This window comes from Scaptodrosophila lebanonensis, unplaced genomic scaffold (assembly GCF_003285725.1).
Source record: "Scaptodrosophila lebanonensis strain 11010-0011.00,11010-0021.00 unplaced genomic scaffold, SlebRS2 tig00000043-arrow-pilon, whole genome shotgun sequence".
NCBI lineage: Eukaryota > Metazoa > Arthropoda > Insecta > Diptera > Drosophilidae > Scaptodrosophila > Scaptodrosophila lebanonensis.
In genome coordinates, this window is record NW_022060545.1 from 13,710,397 (window position 1) to 13,728,456 (window position 18,060).

General features: G+C 42.3%; 4 protein-coding genes across 5 annotated transcripts; all 4 read right to left on the minus strand.

Annotated features, from left to right (window-relative positions):
• Positions 1-145: 145 nt before the first annotated feature.
• On the minus strand, positions 146-6,124 carry LOC115622656. Of its 2 annotated transcripts, none has more exons than XM_030516666.1 (3): positions 5,374-6,124; positions 2,722-3,873; positions 146-2,653 (listed from the first exon to the last, which is right to left on the minus strand). In XM_030516666.1, exons 2-3 carry the CDS (start codon positions 3,864-3,866, stop codon positions 403-405), a joined length of 3,396 nt encoding a protein of 1,131 aa, XP_030372526.1. In that variant the 5' UTR covers positions 3,867-3,873; positions 5,374-6,124; the 3' UTR covers positions 146-402. The 2 variants fall into 2 exon arrangements, with proteins under 2 accessions (XP_030372526.1, XP_030372527.1); XM_030516667.1 differs by lacking the exon at positions 5,374-6,124 and adding an exon at positions 4,049-4,067.
• Positions 6,125-9,660: 3,536 nt separating this feature from the next.
• On the minus strand, positions 9,661-11,354 carry LOC115622524 (early nodulin-75). Its single transcript, XM_030516488.1, has 2 exons — positions 11,319-11,354; positions 9,661-10,191 (listed from the first exon to the last, which is right to left on the minus strand). Exons 1-2 carry the CDS (start codon positions 11,352-11,354, stop codon positions 9,661-9,663), a joined length of 567 nt encoding a protein of 188 aa, XP_030372348.1.
• A 1,500-nt stretch (positions 11,355-12,854) lies between these two features.
• LOC115622526 (extensin) lies at positions 12,855-14,468 on the minus strand. Its single transcript, XM_030516489.1, has 3 exons — positions 14,418-14,468; positions 13,714-14,069; positions 12,855-13,575 (listed from the first exon to the last, which is right to left on the minus strand). Exons 1-3 carry the CDS (start codon positions 14,466-14,468, stop codon positions 12,855-12,857), a joined length of 1,128 nt encoding a protein of 375 aa, XP_030372349.1.
• Positions 14,469-14,796: 328 nt separating this feature from the next.
• LOC115622531 (extensin) lies at positions 14,797-15,315 on the minus strand. The gene is made up of 3 exons (XM_030516494.1): positions 15,304-15,315; positions 14,920-15,255; positions 14,797-14,841 (listed from the first exon to the last, which is right to left on the minus strand). Exons 1-3 carry the CDS (start codon positions 15,313-15,315, stop codon positions 14,797-14,799), a joined length of 393 nt encoding a protein of 130 aa, XP_030372354.1.
• Between the last annotated feature and the right edge of the window lie 2,745 nt (positions 15,316-18,060).

Here is an 18,060-nt window from a genome sequence, read left to right on the forward strand (position 1 = left end):
ATAATTTGGAATCTTCATTTTCAGAGAATGAGGCGTGTATTGGTGTTTTTAGTAACAATTACATATAATTTATTTATTTAACTAACTAAATGTTACATTCATGACATTTATGCATAACAGTTATAAAAGTTCTTTACGTCGCCACTTATGCTAAAAAACTGAAAAAATATACACTACGCCATCAGTCTGGGATGCTGTAGTTGAAATTCTCGTTGCACAACTGATGAGTATTCTTCAAATATTCGAGGAGTTTATCGAAGGCCTTAAGTAAACTTAAAATAAACGAAATACCGCTGTATTCAGCAATTGTGTGTTAAAGAACGGCTCGCGAAGAGGCAATACTAATACATTTTCGATAAAGGTAATTACATTGTGATGTTCCTTTTAAGAGATGGGTGGTGCCTAGCCCGCTGTCGTCTCCAAAAGCAGGGCGCCTGCCATTTCCAAGCTCCAGCCCGTTTGCTGCAAGGCCTGCTCACACAGCTGCCTGTTGGCAACGCCCAGACGGGTCAACTGATCGATTTTGTAGTGGCGTAGAGCCAGATTTTTATCACCACTGGCGGCTCGCAAGGCATTACGCACGTCCTGTTCCAATGCTGCCGAGCCCAGGTCCTGCATTAGCTGTTGTACCTTCTCTTGTTCGCTGGCAATCTCTGCAGGCACTGGTGCATACAAATTATTGGCACCATCCAATTGCTGCTGCTGTTGTTGGCGCATCTTCTCCAGTCGTCGCTGGATTTGCTGGGCCGACAGTGGTGGTGGTGCCAGCGGTGCTGGACGATGAGGCCGCAGATAATCGTCGAACGTAACCTCATCGTAAAATGCTGCTGCAGATGGAGCTCCATTGACTGCATTTGTAGCTAACGGCTGCGGAACTTGTCCATAATATGTGGAGTTGGCTGCCGAGGCGACGGCATCGTAGCGTTCGCCGCCACCGAGACTGCCATAAAGCGAAGCTGTTGATGCATATGCATTGGTCAGAGGCGCCACAACACGATTGGAAATGGCCACAAACGAGTGGTTTGCCTCCACTTGAGTAGAGTTTCCAGTCGCCGGTGCCAATTGGTTGGCGTACAGTTGCTCATCTGTCGGCGGTTGCGCATAATATTCCGAAGGAGCGGCCACCTGTTCGTACCAAATGCGATTGACGACACTCTGCGTCGTGGAACCTGTATTTGCCGCCTCCACATTGTTCTGCTTGGGCGTGGTGTGAACAAGCGCTGGCTCGTATGGGCGCACACTTGGCGAAGCGTTGATATTGGAGGAGGGACTGGAGTGATTTGAAGTGCCTGTGTTCTTTAGTGGCGTGAGATTCTGTTTGTAAACAATCTCCTTGTTGGCATACATCTGGGCCGTGTTTCGTTCGTAGTCGCTCTGGACCTTATTGCTGCCGCTGTACAAGTCCTTTTCCAATTCGGCTATAAACGACTTATCAAGTAGGAAGTTTTCTACAGGCTTTACGACAGCTGCCGTTGGTGGAGCTGCCGCCAAGCTGGTGATCGTGGTGGTCGTGTCATGATGCTCCAGAGATAGGCTGCTCAAATTTAAGTGGACCGCAGAGTCTAGAGCTACAGTGTTTTCGACAGCTTGAGGTATGTTCTCCTTGTTGCCATAACCATTACTTGTGGATGGGTTGGTGTTGTTAAAGAGATTTTTACGTGCTGCGGGGTTACTGTAGATTGCGCTCGTAGATTGTAAAGGAGCCGGCGGTGACTGAGTGACGTTAGAGTAGAGCGTTAGGGCCCCAGCCACGTCCAAGCTACTTGTATCGAACGGATCCCGTGCCGCTGGCTGTTGTACCTGCTCGCGTTTTTGGTGCGCAAACTCCATGGTGTTGGAATAAGTGGGTGGCATTTGGTAGGGCGGCGGTTGCAGGCGTGCAGGCGAAACACCCACGACGGGAACCACGGCGCCCGTTTCAAATTCGAATTGCGGCTGCTCGTTGAAGTACGTGGGCGTGTTGGGGCTGGAGGGTGTGTCTCCAAACGTGGGCACATCAATGGGCGCATCGAGTATGCAGAAGGAACTGTCCATGTTCAGGGAGGAGCTATCTCCTAAGGGGCGTGTCTCACCACCACTTGCCAGCTCTGGCGAAATGTCGATGAGTATGCCCTCCTGTTGATGCAACTGCGGCGGCGGTGGGCGCTGTGGTCCCGAACCTTTCTGCGACGAACGTTGCTTGACGGCATTGCGTCGCTGCAGCACACCTGCCTCGTTGACCAGCTTGTTGTACGCAAATTGCTTGCTCGATATAGACTTGCGCTCCTTGGCATGACCCTGCACCGGCTGCGCTCCAAAGCTTTGGGTGTGCGCTAGGGAAGCGCACTTGCGATTTCTGTCCTCGCCGTTGACCATGGAGGCACCGCCACCGCCCCAGCAGAAGCCAAAGGGTGATTGTCCGGCACTCCCGCCGGACTGACGGCCATTTTCGCGCAAGATAACATCGCCATGACCCAATTTGTGCTTCTCCAGCAGGGTGCGAGGAAAGATGCCGATCTCGAAGGTGCGTTGATTCTGGCCCTTGATGAGTTTCAATTCGGGACGACCATCGATGACGGCAATAGTATCACCCGCTTCGATCTGCAGGCCTTTGGTTTCGTGATAGCTGCGTGAGGCACGCATCAATGGAGGTGACATGCCCGCCAGGTATTCCCTAAAAGAAACGACACAAGGTTAGCAAATGTTGATTTTAAATAGGCATCAAAGCATCCAATTACTTACTTCAGAGCCGCAAATGTGGGTCGCTCTGCCGGCGTCTTGTCCCAGCACTGCAGCATCATGGCGTAAACATCTGGTGGACATGCATCTGGCTGATGCAGTCGCTCACCTTCGCGATCGATCTTGCGCAATATTTGTGAGCCATTCAAACCTACCCAGGGATCTTCGCCGAACGACAACATTTCCCAAAGCGTGACGCCGAACATCCATGTGTCCGAGGCATGCGAGAATTGGCGAAAACGCAACGACTCGGGTGCACACCAGGGGAACGGCACTTTCTTGTGCTCGGACATAACATAGCAATCGTCTTCCTGCGGCAGTGCCCGCATCAGACCAAAATCTCCAATCTTGATCTTGTTTCCGGAGGCCAGAAGCACATTGCGACAGGCGAGATCGCGATGAAGAAAACGTTTCTGCTCCAAATACGCCATTCCCGTCACTATCTGCACGGACCAGTTCCAGATGTGTGTGAGCGAGGTGTGCCGGCACTGCTTACGTAGCGTGTCCAGAAGCGAGCCGCGTTCCGCCAACTCTGTGATCATCATCATGGGTTGCGACAGCACCACCCCGTATAGACGCACCAAATTCGAATGGTCGAGAGCGTGCATGGCCTGCACCTCGCGAAAGAAGTCATCAATGATGCCCGGCTGGGTGAGATTATCCGACTTCAGCACCTTGACGGCCACTGGAACAACTTTCCCGGTGGGTGAAGCACTCCACTCGCCACGTCGCACTACACCGAAGGAGCCATCGCCGAGCTTAAGACCCAGTGTAATGTCCCGTTCGTGTATGAGACACGTTAATTGTGTACCATTGCCTTGCTGCGCATCCCGGACTGCCGACTGACCCTGTTGTTGCTTCTTGGAAGACGGTTGTTTTCCGCCACCTATCAGCTTGGAGAGTATGTTTTTGCGCCACTGATGTGCCTTCTTCTTCCTTACTGCCTCCATAAGCCGGCGTATCGCCGGTTTGCCAAGTCCACACCGTTCCAGATCATCGGGCAGCACATAGTCGAAGTGTGGCAGTCGCGTCACTTGCAAATCGTCACGGATCCGTTCTAGGAATTGCTCCAGTTGCACCTCCCGCAGCAAATCTTCCAGCCAGGCGGTCTCATTTGGGCCGCCATCGCCACCAGAAGGGGATCCCATTCTGGCGCTGAATTGAGCAAACAAACAAAACACGTGACAGACGTTTTGGAAAAAATTTTAAAATCCATTCAAAATATTTTTTACGTGTGCAACAATCTGGATATTTTAATTTGCAAAATTCTTTTAAACGATCTTAAAAGGCAGTAAGTAATTTCAGTTTAAGAGCAAGCTAGATACTACACCTATGTTTGAATCGGGTTCTCAAAAGAATAATCTGGGAACAAAAACCACAAAAGAGACTGAGAGACGATTTTTCGCATTATCATAAAAATATAAAAAGTGTCGTAGTGTTTTAAAACAAGTTTTTCAAAGACCTACTGCCCATATTTGTCGTCTTTATAAATAAATAAAAAATTAAAACTTAGGAATTTTCACCCTTTAATAGTTGAACGAATGGTTCGAAATTGAATATTAGTGGAGAAAACAAAATCAGTAAATAGACGTTTATCAGGCATTGTATGTATTTAAAATATAGTGAGACGAATATCAATAGTTAGTCAGAAGTAATCCAAAGAATTATTGGCGACACCAACACTCTACATATTTCATGATAGATGGTTTTGATTTGATCAGTGAAAGGGTCTTTGTTGTAATACTAGAAATGATAAGTTGTCCGGCAGCACAAAAGGCCAGTGAGTGGCGCAATGAACTTGAACTTGACGATAAAGCGAAAGCGCCCACAAATATTTATGGGAAGGCCGCCACACATATCGGGGTTTCGCATATCAAGCGTACGCCACAATCGGCTACAATTACGTCAGTACTGAAAACGACAACGCAACTGCAATTGTCTTGGAACTCGCTATCTAAAGAATTCACGACGCGTGCCGAGGTGGGAGTCATACATATGTACATATGTATGTATGTATGAATGTACATATGGACGTATGAATTAGGGGAAACTCCGATAAGATTGGCGTGAAACATGCCTGTGGTTGGGGGGCTTCTGAATCAGTGTGGCTCAATAAAAGCTGCAGTTGAATGAGTACTGCGTTTATTTTTAGCGATTGTATCGATATGAGGTGCAGTTAAGCCGTCTCGTTTACAGGCGCTTAAATGTTGTGGGGCGAGTAATTTATGGACTGAGTGACAGACACAAAAAGTTTTAGTCAATTTCACTGAGCAATTATTCAGGCGGAAATGTGAAGAGCGAATAACAGATACTACTCATATGTACGTGCAATTTGGAAGCAGCATGCAGCAGCAACAACAGAATATACTAAATCAAGAGAGCAAGCTGGCGAGCAAGGCCAGCGGCTAGCAATTTTCAATGGAAAACCTAATAAGAAACGTAACAAAGGGGGCAGTGTTCCAAATTTAATTGGAATTTGGCGATTGTAATCAAGCGGGCAGACAGCGAGCTGAAAATCTGAACAGTTGCCACGCACTAGTACTACAACAACAACAACAACAACAACAACAAGAGCACAACTGGGCGAATTCCCCGAAGAGACGAGACACACATACAGCTGTACATATGTACATGCATGCATAAATACAAACATACCCAACAACGTAGCTTCAAATGTGAAGAGTTTTGGTGACAGCTGCCGCAGAGAGGTGTAGAATCGTTAAGCTGGTGGTCGCGATGCTTCCGTTGCAAAACTTCCTGTCTGCGCCAAACAGGTTGTAAGTGAGGAGTATGATGATATGATGGTGATGATGTGTAATTTGATGCGCAGGTTGTCTGTTGGTCTGGGTCTGAGGTCTCCAGCGGGCGCAAGGCGAAGGACGTCGTCGTCGTCGTCACTTTAATAATTGTGCGTGTGTGCGTGGCTGTGTATGTGTGTGTCGCTTTGTTTACTCTTGCTAAAGCAGCAGCTGTCTATGCCAGTGCAGTCGCAGTCGACGTCGCTGCGTTTTAGTGTGGAAATTGGCCATCATCACGACAGCAAGAGGGCAGCAGAAACGACGTCACACTTTTTTTGCACAATTTTCCACACTTTTACCCTTTTACAAAGGCGTTGCATGGTTTTCCTGGCTGTCGCTTGTTTTATATTTTTCACATTCGCTTTTGTAATTTCGCATAAATTAAATGAAAATTAACTTATTCCATGTACAAATGAGCGCAACGGCAACAGCAACGCAACAATAACAACAACGAACCACGAAAGATAGCACAAAACAAATGTGGCGAAAATATATAGGGGCGAATGCACGAAGCCTCGCGAAGCGTTGAAAATTTGTTTTAGCAATGCGTTCAAAACTTGTTAGCGCTGCCCAGTCTCAGCAACAACAGCGAAACGTAAATGCTTAATAATATTTAATTTGTCATACAAAAACAGAAACTGCCGCAGTCAAACCACGCACCCGACGACTGCAACGAAACTCAACGACTAAGCTAGAGACGATAGAATGCAACGATTGCTTTGTGTGCAGCATAATAATCGATATGTGCGGAGATATTGCCACCTAATAAAAAAGTAGTCATGGTGAGTTCAGTAGAGTTGAAAAAGTTGCGCGGATTTGAATTTATGTAGCAACTGATGCACAGAATGGTGAGGGCAGAAGTAAGCACTTTTATAATTGAAGACTAAATTACTGAATTGTTCTTTATGCATAGCTTTTTTAATATTTGAATTAAAATAATATATTAAATAAACACTAAAATAATTATTATATTTTTAATTAAAATGTTATGAAATATAGTTTAGTTATTTTATCAAGTTCGTTTCTGAGTCACCAGCTTATGTATTTTTACTTGTATTACATACATACTTGTATGTAGTAAGTACATAAATATATATATGTATATATAGGTAAGTAGCATTAATTTTACGCCAAAAGCATAAACTTAATATTTAATCTGGTCTTTGTATAAAATATCTATCGTTCTTTCTTTGAAGGCTTGCATTAAAATACTTAATCTATACCAATATTTGTCGAAAAGGAAGTAAATGGTTAAATATGGACACATAGTATCCATAGTATAGTATAATTAGACAACAATATGGTAGACAAATATTTTGATTTGGATAATAATTCAAAACACCCTTAAAGTATACTATACATTAAAATTCCAGCATTGAAAAGAATCTCAAAACAGGCTTGAAAATTGTGTGTGTGCGATCGCTTTGTTTTTGGTTTGTTCTCAAAGCGATTAGAACTAATTTATAGCAGTTTAAGATACCGCTTTTAATAGCATATAACTAAATGATTTAAGGCAAATTAGTTTGAATATTCATAGCGGGCAGTCACATTCACAGGCCGAGCATAATTCACAATTCAGCGGGTGGCTGAACAAGTTCCAAAAGGTATGCACGGTATGTACAAGTATGTATTTATAAATAGCAGCATAATTCAAATGCCGTTTCAAACATTAGATCATGCGCCACATTTAAATAAAGCGAATTAATTTTGTCAACAACATTCTAAACGAGCATTGCAAATGCCCGAAAAATTAATTATTTATTTCCTGCTTTAGTTACGAGGTATTTCACTTTCACAGAGCGGCTGGCTTTAAAAGATGATGACACGGGAGACGAATAAGCGGCAGAAGGGAGGCTTCACACCTATAAAGTCAACAATGGCAGTGATTGTTGTGACATTAATTTAAAGACGTTCACTAAAAAGGCGTTACAAATCAGCGGTAAATCGGCTAAAGAATTAGTGGTTTGGATCGCATTTATCCATTTGTCCACTGCAGTAATAACTCATACGAATGGTCGAGCAATTAATCAACTCAAAATTGTAGAAGAATTTTGGTTGGAGCAAATTACTCGCCCACCAAAACAATAAAACCGCTTCGTATTCAAATGCCGGTGGGTGGTCAATACGAGTATTATTTTAGATTCGCTGCTGACCACAGACAACGAACCGAACGATCGCAACAAAGAGACTCAAGCGCATTTAAAGTTATTTTGAGACTCGACGAGTGTCTAAGCGGTTTGTTGCTGTAATTATGTTGTCATGCGCACTGCGCTACTTACCTCAAGTTCGTGGCCATTTGCGGCTAATACCTCTTATTGGATTTTCCGAGCTGCAGTCCGGTCGGCGGCAGTGAAGTACAACTGCCGCAAAGTCAAGTTCAAATAGAGAATCGACGTATGCGTGTGACGTGTGCGTGAAAACCATGAGTGGCTTATAGACAATGACATGTTTATGTTGGAGGTGTAGGGAGAGGAGGGGTGGGGTGGAATTTAAAATATGCTTACATCCTTCACAAAAGGTTAAAGTGATCTGTTATCAGCCACACGAGTTGAAACGATCTACCCTTGTCCGTCTGTCCGATAGTGTGTTCCAAGACCTTCTTCTTCAGCACGTAGAGTGTGTAAGAACTGAATTATATTATTGTGGATCGTGCGATGAATTGCTCGAGTCCGTGTGTAAGCAAGGTTTTTCTTCGAAGAAATTATAAAGCTAATGTTAAGTCCAAGTGCGTAGCTTATATGAACTAGAATCAAATTTAGTTTTGTTCAGTTTAAAAGAAGTTTACGGTGTTTATAAAGTTTCTTCATATCTATTTTTTTTTTACAATTATGGTGTGTAAAAATGAATTTTGTAGAGCTATAATCAAAATTAAGTTTTTTAAGCTTTTATCCAGTTTTTAAGAATTTAATTTAATTTACTTTTAAGTATATAATAATATTACGCCATGTACGCCATGCAAATAGGAGATATATCTTCAATTTAATGAATGTAATGGGTTGATTTTAAGGCAGATGATTGTAATGAGAGTGCAGTTATATTTACCGAACCTCAATTGAAATTGTCACTCTTTTTGGTCCTTCAGTAATCTAAGTAGTTCTTAATTTGAATTAAGTTTTCTACTCTATTCGCTATTTTTTTTAGGTCTATAATGTCTCCAACCATATTTGGCTGTGAATCGAGACAAATAAAATTTGTCTAACGTGTTGGAAGCGTAAGAGGCATTGTTGTACATTTATTTTAGAGTCTTTCTTGTTATTGAAGTTTAAAACTTATTATTTTTCATATATTTATTGTAACCAGCCCACATTTGTTGATTTAAAAAAAAACATATAATCACACAATAATCTAATAACAAATGTTAACAAACAAATATTAAATGCTAGCGCATTCCTTTATTCCCCATTTTAATTTATATTTATATTTTTAATTAAAGGCTTCCAAAATAAAAACTAAAAAACAAACAAACAAATAATATATAATATTACACATATGTATGTACATAAACGGTATAGTTGTGTACAATCCTCCTTCTGAGTATTACCTGCATTCCCTCCAATCTAATGTACCCTTCGGTCATTTTGAATTAGCGCTGGATTTTGGTCAAGAACAGCGCCTATATAAAGCATCTTCCTACTATTTTCAAAACAGTGGCTAACCTCAATATCGATGCAAATTCTTCATCTGTTTGCCAAACCTTTCCCCTTCTCCAGTTACTAACAAAGGCTCGCATATACGAATACGTTTGGAAATATTAAAAACGGCGTCAGCGAAGAGTTAGTTTTTTGATTTCTTCACTTTCAATCAGTGAGTTCATTAATTATTAAAATTTCCTTTGTGTTAATAATGAAGTTGTCTGGGTTCCACGCACCAATCTAGTTGAATAAACGACTTTAAAATGCATATTTGGATAAACATAAATTTGATTTAATTAACCTTAATCGAGTGCGAATAACAAATTTACACCCTTAAAAAGGTTCGCTTTCTATATAATTATAATAGCTACACATTCTTGTTATTATAAGTGCGATTGCTCAGGCATATAACAATAAATAACTAGACAAGATACAATACAAACATAAGTATATACATGTGGAGAGAGGGGAGTGATATGGACTGGCTAGTGGCGACTAATCACATCTAGTGCTTAGAAGAAGAATGGCTGGGCAGGGGCATTGTAGTGGTAGCCATCATCACTGTGTGGCTCGACGGCCTCCTGGGGGGGCAAGTAGGTGCTTCCGGGCTCTAGCGGTGCCGCATAGGATGGGATGGGAATCTTATATTCGGGCTGCGCTGCAGGAGGCAGATAAGCTGGCTCGGGTTCCTCGACACTAATGGGTGCAGGGGGTAGATAGGTGGGCTCCGGCTGCTCAACCTTGACGGGCGCGGGCGGCAAGTAGTTGGGTTGAGGAGTTCTGACAGGGGCCGGTGCAGGTGGGAGGTATTCGGGCTTGGGTATCTCGGCTTTCACTGGTCCGGGTGGCAAGTAAGTGGACTGTGGCTCGGGTGGTAAGTAGCTGGGCTTGGGTAGCTCAAAGGGGGTGCTCGGTGGATCGTAGTTGTAGCCTTCATGCTCCGAATGATCGTGGTGATTATCATGGTGGTGATCGTGTCCCAACAAATGCGAAACATCGGCAGAGACCAGCGCTAGGCTGCACAGAGCGAGTACAATGACTTTCTGAAAGTGCATAGGAATGGGTTAAGTAGTGGTAGTATCCATTTGGTCGAAATTTCCATTCTGGTACGCACCATGTTGTTTACGAGTAAATGCTTAATCTCTGGTAAACGTTCTCCGCGACGATCGAGTCCCGAATGATACGGTTTCCGGCAGCTGCTTCGTTATTTATAGTAAGAATCGAGCAGACTTATTTGCGCCAAAATAGCGCAGCCGCAACCGGAGCCAGATCACACGCACACACAAACACACACATGCACTCACAGAAGTAAACACACAACCTCTCACACACATAAAACGCCGACGCGATGCTGTCAGCTAAACGCCATTTATTTTAGCCTGCCAGCCACTTTTTCGAAGTATCGCACGTATTTTTGTGTCGTATTCTATTAAATCTTTTTTATTTCAATGCGCCGTGCTTTTGTTTTTTCGGTCTGTTCCAACCGGCAACTAAAAAACGTGTTGGTTTTTATGACCCCACGTTTAAAATTGTTGTTGAACTCTTTGGCGCGGCGTGAAGAGGCGCCCCAACAAATTATGTGTTTGGATTTCAATTAAAAGACCGTTTTAATGGCCGGGGCTGCACTAGTTTCTGGTCAGCGAGCACTCGGCGCGTTGTCCATATGGTACGCTATTGAACGCCAAAATCAATTGGCCCCACTCACTCAACAATTGCAGAGGCCAACGGTGCGTATGGTTAACAACCCAGCAACAACGATGCGACGCTGCAGGCTGACAACACTAGGCAACATGGACTGGTAGGTGGGTCATGGGGCTTATTGTTTCTATTGTTTTAAAATATCGGAATATTTTCTAACATTTTTAAGTAATCTTTAATTGGCCGAATCTTTATCTTACCGTTAGCACGCACTTGTGAATTTCCCTTTTATTTGTACGATCAATTTTTTTAACAACCAATTGAAGGAGTGGCAGACTCTTCTTCGATATGTTTTTCTGACTGTTTGTCCGTTTGTCAGTTTGTCCGCTTCTTCGACCATCTGTATAAACGTACTTAAGTATCTCGGAAACTATAGCATCTAGAATCACTAAACTATGGCATTCGGGTTCTTCATCCAACACTGAAAACGTCTGTTTTTTAATCTCTGCAGTTTACAAAATTTTCCACTTACATTCTTTTCGAGCTTAGTTATAAGTAGAACAACCATTGAAGAAGTTATAGCCAGAATTAAAATATCTACGCAATTTTGTTTGTTGTTATTCTTGTGATTCAAGTGCGAATTGAAATTGAATTATTCAAGTAATGTTTTTTATGAACCGGATGAGCGAATCTAGCACTTGCTAAATAAATATGTATATTAGAAATGGTGTTTGTAAAGGCATGTCGCTTTTTTTTGCAATACCTTATTGATTTATAAATAGAACAACATTATTTGAATATTTGAAATTGCAAAGGATATATATATTTGAATTCAAAAGTCGTTTGCCATCGGTTTTTTGTTTTTTTTTTTGTTTTCATATTATTATCATTATTGAAATTATCCATCAAAACTTTAGAGTTATTAAAATATAATGACGTTGTAAGGTAAAAATTAGATACGATTCGCATTTTTAAAGAGTAATTAAAATGGTGCCTATACTTATTTGTATTTATCAGCTATTTGGTCAGCACACCAATCGAATCGAGTTGCAGAGTCAGAGTGTACATAATAATTCGTTTAGTTCTTTGTATTCAATAAAAAAATCATTCAATTAGTTATAAGTATGCACGAAAATGGATATATTTTTGTTTTCTTTTATATGCTAGAAAAAACAAATACGCTATATAGCTGAGCTCTCAATTTCCTTAGGTGGAACATAATAATTATAAATTATTTCAGTTTATCAAATAATGAAAATAATGAATTATGCAAACGATTCAACAAACAAACAAAATGTTTATTAAAATTGCCTTTGTCTTGCATATCTTTTGTTTTCTATTGTTTTATAAAAAATATCAAAATAGGCCGGTGTCATGCTTTGTTTGCATTTCTGTTAGTTTTGTAGCTTAGTGCTAAAAAAGTGTTGTGTGGACGAGAAAGGGGGTGCGGAGTGTGTGGGGGGGGGGGGGGGGGGGGGGGGGTTGTTGTTCTGCAGTTCATCATTGGTTTCGATTTCATTTCGACGCCGCATCGTCAGGCACAACAATTAGCAATTTTTTGCTTAAGGTTTCTGTAACAGACCCCGATCATTTTTCATTGTGCGGCCAATAATAATAATTATACCCTATGAGATGACCAGATGCCGCGATGGCTGCAGGTGATGGCTGCAGCGCGTGCGATGATCTCAAAAATAGAGTTCGGTTGATTGGCCGCTGTTGTTTTGGCGGTCGCCCTTTTACCGATCGATGGCTCGTACACCTAATTGGCTTTAATAGTTTTCAAATTGGCTTTGGCTTTATCTTCGTCGAAAGTGACGAAAGATGGAGCGCCCTCGACGACCTTGCTGGCAGTTGCAAAAAGAGTCGCATCTTAAATGATTTGCTGCAGGCTTCCAATTGGGTTGCGAGTTGGGTTTATGATTTTGATTGCTATTTATTCGCACAACTTAAAAATAGATGCAGTATTAATTAGGTTTACGTGTGTGTGTATGTGATAGAGAGAGAGAGATGTCGGAGTATGTCGTTAAACACGTGTGTGTGTGTGTGTTTGTGTTAAGCGGCTTGCGCCTTACAGCTTAAGGCGTCGGAATGGTGCCTTGTACTGGTAACCTTGGACCGGATTAGCATTGGACGAACGCGCAACGGGCGGCAGGTATTTGGTTTCAAGCGAGTGCACATGCGTATTAAGGTGCTCGGCTGGCAGTGGGCTGGGCGCCGGACCCAACGGCAGTGCATACGCTGGTATGGGTATCTCGAAATGTGAGGTGTGGTGTGGTGGTGCTAGGCTCTGAGTGGGCGGCAGATACCTCGATTCCGGCTCTGAGGGAGGCAAATACTTTGTCTCTGGCTGTGCGGGAGGTAGGTACTCGTTCTCGGGCTGCGCAGGGGGCAGGTACTTAGTCTCAGGTTGTGCAGGGGGCAAATAGGATGCCTTCGGCGGCGGTGGTGGTGGCGGAGGAGGCAGCACTGGTGCAATCTTGGGTGGTAGATACTTGGGCGCTACAGGTTCGGGCGGCAAATAAGTTGGCTCGGGCTGTATTGGTGGCAAATAGGACGGCTTGGGTGCTGGTGGCAGGTAACTAGTCCTTGGTGGTGGAGGCGGCGGTGGAGGTGGCAGACTAGGCTTCACTTTTGGCGGCAAGTACTTTGGTGCTACTGGCTCAGGTGGCAGATATGACACCTCTGGCTCTGGTGGCAAGTATTCCGGTTTTGGGGTCACAGGTGGTGGCGGTGGTGGGGGTAGCGAAACTTTGGGTGGCAGATATTTAGTGCGGGGCTTCTGTGGTGGCAAATAATGGGGTTTCGGTGCGCTCTTTGGTGGCAGATAGTTCTCCTTAGGTGGTGCAGGTGGTAAATATTTAGGCTGTGGTTTGGGTGCCGCTGGAGGCAGATAGCTCGGCTTGGGTGCTGGTGCAGGGGCTGGCTCGGCGTAGTTGTAGCCGCTGGGAGTATTTAATCTGGCTTCATCATGATGGTGATGATGGGAATGCTGATCTATGTGGTGGTGATCAACGTGGTGAGAATGTACGTCGATATGGGCGTGTGTGTGCAGTTCTTGTCTGTGTGCGTGAGGATCATGTCCATGCCCGTGATTGTGCGCGTGAGAATCGTATCCATGTCCGTGAAGGTCGTGTCCATGTGCGTGAAAATTGTGTCCGTGTGCATGAGGATCCTGGTGATGATGGTGATGTGGATCCAGACTTAGTCCATGCAACAAATGTGACACGTCCGCTCGAGCGTAGGCCGCAAGCCCAGCGACGGCCAGTAGAAAAAGCTGTGTTTTCTGCGGAAAAAGAAAGTTTTTACCGGTGAGTTAAGTTTTCCAATGGTTGACATATACTATAGTATGTGTGTTTTCTTTGACTGCGTTACCATTTCGATGCAGATGCTGCTGTCGCTCGCTGACGACTCGAAATAATGCCCAGTGTCGCCGACGTTGTGCTTTTTATATTGATCTGCTGATGGCCACTGCTAAGCCCTTAAAGACTGCCCAGCTTCCAATTTCGGCTTTGGGAAGCAATCAATATTTGTTTTCGTATGAATTGGAAGCAAACAAAGGCCGTCGCATAATTTGCCTGCCACTCTTTGTATGTTTTCTTCACACTTTTCTTAGTTTTCATGAACTTGGAACAATTATCGGCATGTGCCGCTGTGGATTTGGGGCTTTGGATGTTGTTTCCATTTTGAAAAACAGAAGAAAAAAGACAATTATGGCGATTTCGAGCTTAATTGATCAAATAAACAAAACGCATTGATTGAAATCGCAGTGCGGGTCATGAATATTCAGTAGCTCGCATATCTAATAATGAAATTTAGGAAATGAGACAATTGGCGGTGATTGACTTAGAGATCCCTCATCACTCACTCACTGCAAGATATGAAGCAGATAGTTGGTTAACAAAACGTGATTTATTTTACATTTTACAGCTTACATAAAAGGTACGGCTAGATAAACAAAATCAACAAATTTCCAGGTCAACAGTCACAGAGGTGGTGGCTTATAATGCCTCCTAGAATATGAAACGCTTTGCAGGTGCTTCGTAGTGGTAGCCTTCCTCCTTGGGCTCCTCCACGACTATGGGCTCCAGGATCTCAGGAGCTGGTGGTGGTGGTGGTGGTGGCAAGTAGGTGACCTTCGGCGTTGGTGGCGGAGGTGGCAAGTAAGTAGGCGCTGGTGTAGGCGCAGGTGTAGTGGTTGTGGTGGTGGTGGTGGTTGTCGTCGTCGTTGTAGGTGGTAAGTAGGCGGGTGCGGGTTTCGGCGGTGGTGGGGGCGGTGGCAGATAAGTGGGTGCGGGCTTAGGTGCTGGCGTAGTGGTGGTCGTTGTGGGTGGTAAGTAAGTAGGTGCGGGTAACTCGAAGGGCACACTAGGGGCCTGATAGTTATATCCATAGCCCTCCGGATCCTGCAGTAGGTGAGAGACATCTGCAGCGGCCAGCGCCAGCATCCAAGAGGTCAGTACGAAGAATCTCTGTGCAATGCAATAAGCAAATTAGTTCGGTTCCTATATTTAGCATACCATACCAACCATGACTGGGCAGCTGTTAAGATGATTGCGTACGTTACACCTTGGGCTTTTGAATCGACAATGATAGACCAAGGCATCGGCACCTGTTTATTTATACTCAAAATTCTAAACAGTTCGACACTGTCCGTGGCTCAAAAGGCCAATTATTATTATTTAAATCGAACAGCTAGCGTCCACCTAAGCATTTGGTATGCAATATTAGCGTTGGCTCTTTGTTTCTTTATTTTATTTTATTTTGTATTTTTCTTGGCGCTAAGTATAATACGGTGCGATGCTCGCTTTCCATTAACATCGTCACTTGGTCCGCCACGCCACAGTTATGTTTCTTTTTTCGTTATTATTGTGTCAAATTTGTCTATTAAGCGCTGCTTCCGAGCTCTGGCTTTTAGTTCCGCAGCTGGCAGTAATTCCGTCCAATACTTGGTGGCAGTGCGACGATTTCGTTGTAAGCCCTCGCCACCGTCATAAATCATTTATGCTCATTTATAATAATTACGCACACATATCAACAAGTTGGAGTGGTCAGCACGTCGCGGCATACTCGAATCATCGCATGGCACTGATTCACCAGATCATACGCGTACAGTTAGCGAAAAAGTTCTCAAATATCACTTATTTCAAATAACCCTTTAATTTACTATATTTCAGCTAAGAATTGCTATTTCGAACTTGGAAATTTGTTTGGAATGTTTACTTTCTTTTGCTAAACAATTAAAAGTGCAGCATTGCTACAGAGAGGAGAGCTCATGACAAATTATTTGAAATGTTTTAAATCTTGTATCTACTAATCTATTTCATACCACAATTTTATAGTCGAACATAAATAGCTTTAGATGCCTCTTATTTTCAATTGAAACTTATAACTATTTCAAAATTGCATTTTAAAATCGATTGCAAGGATCTAACTAAATGTATAAATTAAACTAGCTAAATGAAGAAAAACGAACTATGATATTTTGTAATAGTTCTTAATGATCACAATTGAATCGAGATTGTAATGTCTTCAATTTACCAAATAACCTTTGGCATTGTTACCATTGCTACATAAAAGAGTAGTCAGGATTTTTAACTGATTGTATAATGTCGATTTACCCATTTGCTTCAACGCTAGCTAACTATAGTTACTTTTATTTTATTTATTTATATAATGCTAGCTTAAGATTAAAATCTTAAAACTAACAGAAGAGAATTATGTTAGGAATGGCTACTAGGGCCTTCAGCTAACTTTGTATGTACATTTTACAGTGTTAGAGAAAAAAATAGGAATACATATGTATGGGGATTGGGTTTAGACTTTGTTGTAAATGTTTGTGGCTTTTAAATATTTAAACATGAGTTTGGAGTTATGTATTGATGGGTTTGTAATTAAGGTGATGGGGTTAATGTTTGGGAAAATAGATAATCTATATGGTAGGAGTGTGGGGCATGAGGTGAGGATATTTTTATGAATTTGTAGCAAAAATTGTTAAAAAATATGTGTCACACAATATTCATTTAAAAGAACTCAAATATATACTTGTCGGGAAATCCGTTTTTCTAAACATTTTCCAATCGTATAAATATGAAGACCTCTTTATAAAATATTATTTCAAATCAGTTGAAGAGTAAAGGGCAAATAAATAAGAAAATGGAATGTTAAGTGTGTTAATAATTAATTTAATTAATAATTTTATATTTTAAATGATCTAATTTTTTAAAGAATATTCGAATTTGATTTCATTTTTTGGGAAAGTGAATTGACCCGCTAATTTTGATCATAGCTTAATAATAATAAAAAAAAAAACACAACAGAGTTTTATGATAATTACTTATCAGTAATATATATAGCATATGTATATATAACATGGCCTGACCAGTCTAAGGTGGTGGTCAGTGCAATGGCTCGTGTACCTGTTCTGGAGTTCTACAGCCAGATCTAAGTCATGGCGCAGCGTTGAATTGCGGGCCTACAAATCGCACCCAATAATAAGCCGATAAAGCTGCCGCAGCCAGTCCCCAAATCTGAATACCGTAGCAATTTCATAATTAAGTTTATGCTGTTGTTTTAATTATTGTCATTAGACTCGGACAGCACTTTTTGATTTCTCTGAGTGCACAAGACGGTTCATAAAACGTTGCCAAATCACAATAAAGACATAGTCGATGTCGCAGTCAACGTCATCTTACAAAGCCTCGACTTTGCGGAAGCGCAACGGTCGTTACAGAGTTGTTAAATGTCAACTTCAGATCGAATTCATATCTTATTGAACGCCAACTCGCATTGATGAGCAGAACGCAACCATAAATACCAAAACTGTCAACCAGCACCATGCCGAGACAAATCGATCGGCAAACTGAGAACTGTGTTTAGGCAACTAATTAGTTTGATTAGGTCTGTTTTTGTATATATGTATATATATATATGATGAGGCGATCATAGCCGACTAAAAAATAAACAAAAAGCTTGCCGGTCCAACTATCACTTTTTGTTTTAAAACAAGAATTTGGTAGTTAATGTTGAAGCGTTCATCTTTCCTATTCAATGTATGCAGGTTAATGAACTGCTGAGTCGATCTGATCGATAGCCATTGCTGAAATGAAGTATGGGAATTTACGTCCGTGCGGGATGTATCGCACTGCGAAATTAATTGTTGACGCGCGTAAGTGTGATCAGTGATATTAATATTGTACTAGATTGAAATATGCGAAATCGTTATAGACATGGACAGGGAATAAAGAGCCTGAACCGGTTTAGCTTCTGCAAATAGA